Raw genomic sequence first — 11,098 nt, 5'->3', positions numbered from 1 at the left:
CATTTCTAATTGGCTCAAACCCCCGGCTTATTCTTTGTAAACTGGAGGTAAGCATGTTTAGAACTTAGACTACTATCAACGTCTTACTTTAGAAAGCTGGTTTACTAACTTAGAACAAACGCCACTGAATCGTAGCCAACAGTTACCAGCGCCGTACAAACGACTTACTGACGAGATCGAGCAAAACTAACTACGAGAGAACGACTGGAGAACTGACAATTTGACTAACAATAGACGACTGTTTAACTGTGACAACAGGCGGATCGAAATGCACCAATTACTGATTACGAGTCTTTATAGCCAATAACATCACAGTTCAAGTGACAGACGACCAATAACATCGCAACGTAATTGACCCATCAGACCAATAACCAGAGTATAATACCATCAATTATTGATGTGATACAACTCACTTTGCCTCTAAAGATGACTACCGCACAGGTTGTCGAAACGTCAGTCACTGTCAACAACAACAGTCCTATTCAGGACTACGTTCACCCGGACGATCAAACGCAACCTACCTTTGAGATGACTCCTGGGTTCAAACCTTAGAAATATTTTGAATGAATAATAAAGCATTTTATTAAATTTGGCTTTCTTATGATGTGAAGAATTATGCAGATCTCGGAGGCTGTTATCCACCTCGGTATTCGGCCCCATTCAATAACATCCTCCTCGATCTGCAAAATTCTTCACATCATACTACACCTCGGTCAATAATTGGTAATTATCTTAAGGTGCGTTTCATTTGTCAGAACTGACCGGCCAGACCATTCCCGTCCTAATGAGAATTTCACTTTTAATCAAAACTATTCAGCCAGAAATAGTATGCACGAAGGAGAACGTTTTTCAGCAAAAACTCTTGGGAAGAGCCTATTAGACCTTTATTAAGAACCCTGAATAGGAACCCTGATAGGAAAAATCCGTTCCAAGGTTAAACCAGAAGTCAGCCAAAGTACTGTACCAGGGTTAAAACCCCATTAGGGTAGAGCTCTAGTTGACTCTGAAAATGGAATTCAGGTACAGCATAGACATCGTTAATGTCCTGTTGTCCAATTGATTTAATTTGTTCTGATTTCTTTTTTTCGTAGAAAGGAGTGGAGGAATTGTCGAAAGAGATCGTCGATGGCATAGCTGAATCGTTGGTAGGTTACCCCTTTCACTTAAAAAACCTAACAATAACAATAACACTATTTCGTAACAATATGTAACGTTTCATAACAATATTTCGGCTAGCCGTACCAGCCTTCTTCAGGTTTACAGATGTTACTCCTTTCACTGCCAGAGTGAACGATGGAGTCTCCTAAGGTTGTAATAATGGACGAACTCCTGCATTGTGACCATTTGAATGAAATCCTCTTCAGTAGTACTTTCACACTGGTGTAGTCTCCCTCGCAGCCGTTTTTGTCTCGTCACGCAACGCGCCGCCCCAAGAAGCGTTGCGTGACGAGAGAAAAACGACAGCGTGCGAGACAAACGCTGATGGTGCTTTTCATTTAGTTTGCAGTTTTGACTTTTGAATCAGTGGACAAATTTCCATGGTGTGACCATTCGAATGAGTCCTCTTTGCAAGTACTTTCACATGGCAGTGGCAGCAAGGGGAAGGGTCCCTTATTTTTAGACCAAACTAAATTGGAGACCCTCCTCTCCCCCCCCCCCCCCCCCCCCGACTTATCTCAAGGTCTGGATCCGGCACTGCATGATGCTATTTGACTTTAAGATGTTTGGGCTTTTTGTCAAATTTTGGTCCTAAGGTCACTGTTGAGAGCGATAGCTTGAAGGGAATAGGTAAGTTCCCATCATTAATATCAACATGACTGCTTCAAACTTTAGAGAAACAGGAGAATTACAGAAAGGCTAAATGGGAGCACGAATGTGCAAAAGTGAAGATGATTAACTGCTTAAGATGCATTTTAAGTGTAATTACAAGTATCTTGACAGAAATGTAACTTGAACTTGCAGAGGACTGTTCCAACCAAAGACAACATCGACATCACTGCTTCAGCTCAAAGTTTTCTCGAGAATTACATCAGATCTGCTGTGGATTTAGTATTATCGTCAGGTACGTCCAAAAATGTACTTGATGTGCAGTCTGCCGTTATTTTCACCTGAGTGTGTCGCGGTTAAGTTGATGAGCCGCAAACATTTGGTTGAGAAAGAAACATTTAAGTGCAAAGAAATGAGAAAGAAGTTCTGAAATATTCAGTATTACCATTTCTATACGTGGTGTTACCGATTGAATTACAATAATGAACAAAGAGAGTTAAGGAAATACAAGTATAATTGAATTATATAATTAGTTGTTATTATTGTTATTATTATTATTATTTATTATTATTATGTTTCTTTCGTCTTTCGAATGCTTGAAAAACGAAAGGAGCAGTTAACTTGCTGATATACGAATCAGCATTGTTGAAAAGGAAACAGACTTTATCATGGTTATTGTAATTTAAATAACGTATTTTTTTCATTGATTTTAATAAAAAGAGTCTTAGAGACAAAAAATTGTCTCTAAAAAGGGGAGAAAAACAATATAATAGGGGGAAGTAAAAGGGAAGTGAAAGTCTTCACAAAAATCTTTTGTTTTGGATGTCAAGGCCTGTTCAAGACGACGAACGAAGTATAATGCCAAGTTATATTTCAGAATACGCGAAAAAAAAAACTTTAAGCCAAATCGCGTCCTCATATTAGTTCTCGTCCTGGAATCTTAAGGTCTCCATTTAGTGATTTTACTGTGTTAAAAGAAACAAAGGCGAAAGGCCAAAAAATCAATGATGATAATGCTCATCACCTAAAAAGCGGAGTAAACGGCTTCCACTGTACTGCTGTGGTGTTTGTACAGTTTTTTTGTATTGTTGTTCACTGTCTTGCACCTTGTTGTACTCAACAGACGACAATCCAAGATTTGCTGAATACTTTCATGATCACATAAAGACCACAGCTGCTGAATTCTTCACACTGTTAGTGTTCTCATACAGAGATGGCTTTGATGGAGTGGAACAAGTCGTGAGAAATAGAGTGGTAAGTGAATATCTCCCTGTGTAGCCACCTCCCGTGGAATCAAGTTTTAATTCATAATAATGTACTGTTAAAGGAGCCCATAACCCCGAGAGAGCAACTCCCATACTAGACCTTTGCCACGGCGTTTTCATGTTAGAGTAACTTGTCCCACGAAAATGGAAGCTCCACTCCGTCTATCATTTTTAGGTCTGTAGGTTTTGCTGCCTGGTTTGTGGGATTGAAAAAATAACTGGTTGGTCAAAACGCCGTGTCACAAGCACATGATAGTAGGGAGCTTTAGCAACGACGACGGCGACGGCAGCGTGAACATCAAAAAAGCAATCGGTTTGATTAGCAAAACAACAGCTTTGCACGTGCAGCACGCTTGTTTGTATATTTCTTTGCCGTCATCGCACGACTAAGGCGTCAAAATCCCTAATTTCCGTTTTATGGAGGACGTAAACAAGCGACAATGAATTTTACTTTCCCCTTCAAAACTTGAGTGTGGTCTCCAAGAAATCACCTCCAGGGAAATTCGCCTACATTTGACATTTTCCAGGAATTGGAATAAGCGCGACAAAGTTTGAAAAAAACGGGAATTCGTTTTAAAAGTGACATTTTCGCTGCCGTCGCCGTCGTTGATGCGAAAGCTCCCTAGTTGCCCGCTCCGCGGTATGGGCTGCTGATTGTTATCATCATCATCATCATCATCGTCACGGGCTGAGACCTCGACTCAGCTGCCCGTGTTAATATTCCCGCCCATCCTAAGGTCAAGCATTAATATCTTTATTACTTTTGACAGCCTCAGTCACCCCTGACAGCAGAAATGGATGACCATTCCCGAGAGATGCTGATTCAGTTGTTGCTAAGGAACATCAGGCAGATGTATTACAGTAGAGCTTACTGTGAACCCAGGCTTCAGCGGTTTATGATCCGTGCACCGCCTCCTGAACCCACACCCCCCGCTCCTTCTAAACCCCAGCCCCCACCAAAGTCAGACCCAGAGGAAGAAAACGTTGCCGCTGACGTCAAAGCTGAAGTGGACGGGGTAAGAAAGGGTTTGTGTTAAAAGGAAAACGATATGAACCTTTTAACTTTAAGGGGCATTATCACGATAGTTCTTCACTTTCTGTGTAATTAAAATCTGCTTGAATTATGAAAACACGCTCCCTGAAATCGTAATGCAGAAACAGGCCATAACCTGGTAGCCCAAGAACTCTTTTTCGAACCGAGGGTTAGTGCAAAGTCCATTGAAAACAGTGTTCCATTATTATTCAACCGTGGCTGGATTAGCTCAGTCGGTAGACCGTTTGACTGCAGAGCGGGAGATCACAGGTTCTATTCCCAGGGCCGGACTATTACTCAGGGTCTTTTACTAACTGAGAAATGAAGGTAAATACACTGACACTCAAATAAAGCGCCTTTTTTTCTCACGTTTAGCTCATTTTCATATGAAAATGTTGCTTCTGGTCTCGTTTTGAAAGTGAGGGTTTTGTAATTCGGGAGTGGCCTGTGGTATCTTGACAACAAGAGACATAATTTTTACCCTGCGAGCAGAGGTTTCTGTCTTGTATGGTTTTTAGCATTAACAAGCGACAGACAAGCCACGCGAACGACTTTGTAGACGCTAGAAGTAATGTTGGAGAGAAACCTCTGATCGCAGGGTACTTATATTCAGTCTTCGAGGTGGAAAGAAACTATAATCAATGTTTTTTAGCGGTTTCTTAGCCACTCAAACGTGAAATTGTCGTTACCATGTTCTAAATTATAGTCCACTTTCCCCTTAATAATCCTTTGTCTATGACTCATTTAATCAGTTTCTTGTTCAAGTATCAGTCTTCTAGTAGTTCTGTTTCCGTAATTCTGCCCCTTAAAAGACTTAAAAGTCTCTCATCGTCGTTAGTTTAATACGTCGAATTTATGAAACTATTTGGATCGAAAAGCAACTAAGAAAGCATGCATAATTTACAAACTGATTAATGTAAATAGCAAGGATCAATGTAGGTTTCTGGGAAACTGCCCACCTACCCCTCCCCTAAGGCAGCATTATGACTTACTTCTCACTTAGGGCAAAATGTTGGCTTAGGGGAGGGGTAGGTAGGCAGTTATTCAGAAACCTTTTTTTCAAAGGCTTTTTTTTCCTCTTCTGTTTCTCTATATCAGAATGTAGACGAGGAAATGGATAGTCACGGCTCTGATGAATCAGAGCATTTTAGTACTCCCCCTGGATCGATCGTAGCAGCCACAGAGTCGGATCGGATAGAACCAGAATGTCCGGAGGGGGAGGAAACAATGGAAGAAGACCACGGGGACGACGAATGGAAAACTATCATGCCTCAGGTATGTGGATGTATGACATTATCGTCAAGGGGAATGCAAGAAATCAAAACCCGAACGCAAGAAAAATAATGCGCCGCAACGTGTTTGGAACGCAACGTGTTTACATGGAGGCGGGGGACCCCGGGTAGGTGAAATGACCTGCTTTGTTGGGGTAACCCGCCTGTCCATATAATCTCTCATTTTATTGTGATCACGTTAACATAATTGGTGGGGTGACCGGCCGAATGTTACCTTACCTATCTGGAGTCCCCCAAACAGGCCCTTAGATTAGGAAAACAACAACTTTGCACGTGCATCACGCTTTTTTGTACATTTCTTTGCCGTCGTTGCACAACTACAACGTGAAAGTGCCTAATTTCACGTTTTGTCGAGGACCGGAACACACGACAACAACTTGCTTTTTTCTTTTCTTGAACTTTGATACAGTCCTTTAGAATTCAACCCCCCTCCCCCCCCCCCCAAAAAAAAAAAAAAATTGCCAACATTTGACGAATTAAACGACATGGAATAAGCGCGACAAAGTTTGAGGCAGCGCGAATTCACTTTTTAAGTGATGTTTTCGTAGCCGTCGCTGTCGTTGTTGCTTGAGCTTCCTAATCAGTAGAGTTGTCCGCGTAGCAGTATTTTTGTTTCATTTAGCCAAGCAGGGGAAGTGCAGGAGACGCCCGAGGGCAAGGAGTGTAAAGGGGCAAAAAATTGGGGGAAGGACCCCCGTGTCCGTTTCCTTTGAGCCAATCGAGAGAAACACAAGAGACGCGGGAGGGTAGAGGGAGAAAAGTAGCAAAAAAATTGAAGCTCCTTTCCCACCCCTCCCCTGCTACTTTTTTTTGGCTTACCTCGCGCGTATCCTGCCTTTCTCCCGCCTAGCAGACTAGAAGTAGAGCTCCTTATCAAAATTCAATGAATATATGTTAGCTAAGCAGGAGTTAATTGTCCGGTTTGGGAATTCATCAACCAAGTTGATTTGTGTTGTGTTGTTAGAAGTTAACAAGGTCGTTTTCCTCAAAAATTCAACTTTTATTATAGGAGTGGATACCCGTGATCACCACAGACATTGTGCGACAAAGAAGAATGCCTGCTCAAGCACCTTTCAGTGATGCTTACATCAACGGTCTACCCCCTAAGAGGCGTAAGGTATGTGACTATGCCCACAGAGATTCGCTTTGTGAAACACTGTTTAGTTAACACGCGTCTTGTTCAATCCTTCCTTTTCGAGATCACTCTAGTTTTTTCCCCTTTGTGATTAACTGTAAAAGTGACGCATGTTTTACTGATCAAATATTGAATTTACGTGTAGACTAGGGGAAACCCTAACGCGCAGGACTAGCTAGTCGCGAGAGCGCTTGACTGCTGAGCGGGAGGTCGTGGGCTGGATTCCCGAGTCCGGGCCAATACTAAAAATACCTGAGAAAGGAAGGTACCACCTTAACCCTGCAAACGGTCGGACCTTTGCGTGGCTGGGATGACCACGTTATATTGCGGTCCCGTCTCCAGTAGGAGATTTAAAAATAGTATCCTGAACTATTACTTTCATGCTAAATACAATGTGACTCAAATAAACTCCTTATCATCATTTTTTAATCCCAGATCGTTTTGTCTAAAGGTAGAAATAAGCCCGTATGTTCATAGTGCTTCAGAACTCTTTCACCCCGCTTTGTTTTTTTTTATATTTGTGGTTTAATTCGCAAGATAAAGAGTTGGGTTGGATGAGGGTTAGCGATGGGATGTAAAAATTTTAATTGTTATTGGCTTTGGTTTAGATGGTTGATCAGCGAGGACTCACCCCAAGCGAGGACAGCATTGGCGACGCATTGAAGCAGGCCGCCTCAGCTACTGGGGCTACGCCTTTGACGAGTATGGAAGGTAAGGGTGTGATTTGAATGTTTGCAAACTCGAACCGTTGTTAAGGTAAAGACAGGTTTACTTAATCTTAAAGGTCGGGATGATCCAGAAAACCATCTTAAGTTTTGTAGATAACTCACTGTGGAGTGTCCAGGATTCTTTTAAGACAGAGTCACACGCGAGTCCAGGCGACCTCACGACCTTTGCTTCGTCGGTTTCCGCTTTTCTAAAGCTTACCGTTCCATGTAGGTTTCGTAGCCACTAATTTATACCCCTTGGGTTTGAATGCCTGCAAGGCTTTTTGGTCAAGGAAACTACCTTATGTAAACACTCACCCTCAGCACTTCATCACTCCCAACCCTTTTCCCGCCTCGTGGGGGTGGGTGCAGTGGGGGTGTGAAAAGAGCGTCCCCCCTACCTCCCCACTCTCCGAGAGCGCTCAGGCTATAGATGACGCCATTTTCGCCTCCTTCCCTCAGATCTTACCAAAGCCGCAAAGGAAAATCGTAAACTCCATGGAGCATACCGAAAAGAGGTTAAGAAAGAAGTAAAGACAAGGCTCGAAAAGGACTCTGATTACCGTCCTGATAGGTTCCCACAAACAAGAGATTATTTCGACAGGGACACTCCATGAAGTTGCGACATAATCTGCTGCGGTGAGAGCCCTGGACAACTAGCTGTACATAAGAAATACAGGCTCGGGAAATGTGCCAGCGTACTTAGTCCCCTCGCTGTGTTGTTTACGGGGAGTCTTAGTCCTGCACGTCTCCATAAAAACGACTGTGGAAATTGAAAAACAAGATAAAATGACGGTTTGTGCTCTTCAGAGCCGACCAGATGGACTTTCAATTTTGCGAGGACATGAGATTTGTTTTAGCAAATAACAGACTCTTGCACTGGTCCCGAGTCAACCTGTTAGTTTATTTTCTCTTTTCTCCTTTTAGTCCCATATGCGGTTAAGGGATTTCCTACATTGTAAAGGGGAATTTTTTTATTTCATATGACAGATTTCTCGCGCGTTTTGTGTCGTTTGTAGAGACAGTAAATTCTCGTCACACGAACAGATTTTTTTTTGCGACCCTTTTTGATTATTGGCGCAAAAGTATGAAAATTATGTTTAAAATTCGATTTCATACTCACCAGAAACGTCTTTGAACAGCAGAGATATGCATGACTACCAAACGGGGAAACGTAATCGCGATTACGTAGAGAGAGCTTGGAAACCATAGTTAGCTTTGATAGTTAAGTCTTCGTTTGAGAGACAAAACCTAACGCGACAGTTGCTAAGTGACAGATGAAAAAAAAAATTGCGATTCACCATTTTCAAGTTCACCCAACCCCCCCACCCCTCATCCACCACCACCACCATCACCACCTCCCAAGTTTTCATAACCATTGTTATGCAAAAGGAAGGTGCATTAGGATCTATGTGAAAATCGTGAATGTGTGAAAAGTTCTTTGTCGCATCTTCAGAGTTGACAGTGGTTCCCAAGAAACCTCTACCCGCGACTTGGTTATCTTGTATGACTCCCGTGTTCAGAGACATTAGGGAGCTTTTGCAACGAAAACAGTTTCGGCTTCGAAAGCGTAACTATGGAAATGAATTTGCTTTTTTCCAAAATTTGTCGCGTTTATTCCAACTTGCTCAAAATGCCAAAAGTGGACTTGAATTCGCGGAGACAGCACCCATGAGAAAGAAAAATTTGTCCTGGTATGTTTACATCCTCCATAAGACTTCGACTAAGAAACATTTAACGTCATGGCCATGCATGGGCGGCAAAGAAATGTACTAAAAATTGATTTGCACGTGGAAAATTGTTGTTTTGATCATAGAACCTATTGCTTCTTTGAAGTTCTCGTTGCCTTGGCCGTTTTCGTTGCTTATCTCTCTATAACTGGCGCGGGTGAAACAGAGTCGCCGTGTCGAGTACTCAAGCAAACAAATTTCAAATGTCCTCTTGTGTAGCTGTGCTTTAGGCAATAAAGAGGAACTTTAACGAAGAGTTTAGATGGGGAGTGCGGAGGTCAGGATATCAGGCCTAAACATAGCACTAAAATTTGTTAGCTAGCATTAAAACTTTCGCTGTGTCATTTAAAGTAAGTGAATAAATGAAATTGAAATAAAAATCTCCTACATCTTCAACGCACGTCCTAAGACGCCGATGGAGATCGTTGAAATGCTTTTTTTCGCATGGTAATGGCAATTTCATCAGTCAGATCACTTCTGTACTTAAAGTTTTTATTTTAGTTGTTGTATTTAAAATCTAGAATGAGTTGTAAGAGTCAACTGTAACTTAACCTATAACAGTTAATATCAAGGGCCCGTTTACGTGGAGGTGGGGGACCCCAGCTAGGTGAGATGACCCGCTCAGTAGGTGCGGTAAACGCCTGTTCATATCATCTCTGTTTACATGGAGGTTGGAGACCTCAGGTAGGTGAGGTAGCCCGCCTGTCCATATAATCTCTCAATTTAATTTGATCACTCTTACATGAGAGGTGGGGTGACCTCAACTGGGGTGAAATTGTGCCGTGTAAACGTTTCAAGGTGGGGTAACCCGCCAAGCCGGGGTCGGATTCGTGTTAGATCAAATTCGTTGACTGAGCAACTAACTGCCTTTAGCGGAACCTTTGCTCAGTAAAAGTGACGATAGCAAGCCAAAGCACTGAAAGGTTGCAGCAAGAGCAGTAAGTTAAAGTAGAAAGGAATAACCGCCAAACCCTTCGTTTACCCGCCATGTTATTGTGTACTTGCTTAGCGAGCATTCAATAATCTTGAGAAGGTGCACCCGAAGGTGCGGCGGGGCGGGGTTGCAAGATTGCATATAAATATGGCCTGTTTTTCCCCCACTTAAGCGGGTTACCTTACCTACCTGGGATCCGTCACCTCCATGTAAACGAGTCCTAAATTTAAGGCCTTATGACACGTAACATTAGACCCCTTTTAGGCCCTCCAAATTGAATTGGTTACTGTAGCTACAATTTATCAATTTGTTCTCTCGAAGAAAAAGTGATACCACAAACAAGTTCTTCCTGCTATCAGAATTTTGCTTCGTACGCTTCAATGTGTGCGATTTTGTCAAAGTAAGAAGAATGTACATCGTTTTAGTTACGACAATAAATTTTAGAATTTAAGCTTTGTTTGCCGTAAATAACTTAGAACTAAGAGGATAAAAAGTTGTCGGAAGGAAAAAGAATGTCTTTCAGCTGTAGTCTATATAAGATAGAGAATGACTGGTCAATCTCATAAGAAAGGAGAAAGCTCCTTTCAAGACATTTTTGAGTGAAAAGTGATGCCAAGGGAAGATTAAATGCTTAGCGTTGGACAAGCAAAGAATGTAAAGCTCTATTTCCAACATGTCTTTCTAGTTTCCTTCACCCTGGTTTGATGAAATAGACTGTTACAGGTCCCTATTTTTCCGTAAGGTCATCGGGATCGCGTACCCATCTTTACGGCGTCCATCTTGATTTCAACACTGAAAACCCCGGGACCCGCCTCCTCGCTATATTTGAAACCAAGATGGTCAGTAAACGCTCAATCCCGACGATCTTACGGGAAAATAGGGGACTAATAGTCTTTGGATGAAAACATTATGATAGCAGGGTTGGGAACCAATAGAGGGGCGAAAGACCATCAGACAGGCCTCCGCCTTTTCACTCTTCCCAATGTCCCAGCGCGCTCACTACTTTTTAATCACATTTTCTTTTGGAATACCTGTGGGCTCTTCAACCTCGTTCCCAGAGTCTTCTCTCAGTTTTCAGGGCAGGGGAAGAAGAGAGACCCTGGGAACGAATCTGGTTGAAGCATCAGCGAAAAAGAGGGAATGCAAATGTGTTTGAACGCTGCTGGATTATGTTCGCTTTAAACAAATTTAAACTTCCAAGCTAGCTCAAAACGTAGAATGGCGTAATGATCTAA

The 11,098-nt window shown here is 42.3% G+C and overlaps 1 protein-coding gene across 1 annotated transcript in view; it reads left to right on the top strand.

Annotated features, from left to right (window-relative positions):
* LOC140936401 (large proline-rich protein bag6-A-like) overlaps nt 1-10,303 on the top strand; it is a 33,304-nt gene extending 23,001 nt beyond the window's left edge. Inside the window, exons 18-25 of the mRNA XM_073385868.1 lie at nt 1,092-1,145; nt 1,963-2,062; nt 2,891-3,021; nt 3,803-4,048; nt 5,164-5,340; nt 6,367-6,474; nt 7,101-7,203; nt 7,662-10,303. Coding sequence (XP_073241969.1) covers nt 1,092-1,145; nt 1,963-2,062; nt 2,891-3,021; nt 3,803-4,048; nt 5,164-5,340; nt 6,367-6,474; nt 7,101-7,203; nt 7,662-7,816 — 1,074 coding nt within the window. The 3' untranslated portion in view covers nt 7,817-10,303. The remainder of the gene's footprint in view (nt 1-1,091; nt 1,146-1,962; nt 2,063-2,890; nt 3,022-3,802; nt 4,049-5,163; nt 5,341-6,366; nt 6,475-7,100; nt 7,204-7,661) is intronic.
* Nucleotides 10,304-11,098: the final 795 nt, after the last annotated feature.

Source organism: Porites lutea, chromosome 5 (genome assembly GCF_958299795.1).
Source record: "Porites lutea chromosome 5, jaPorLute2.1, whole genome shotgun sequence".
NCBI classification, from domain to species: Eukaryota; Metazoa; Cnidaria; class Anthozoa; order Scleractinia; family Poritidae; genus Porites; species Porites lutea.
Note: the sequence above shows the minus strand (reverse complement) of the source record. Positions and strands in the feature narration are given on the sequence as shown.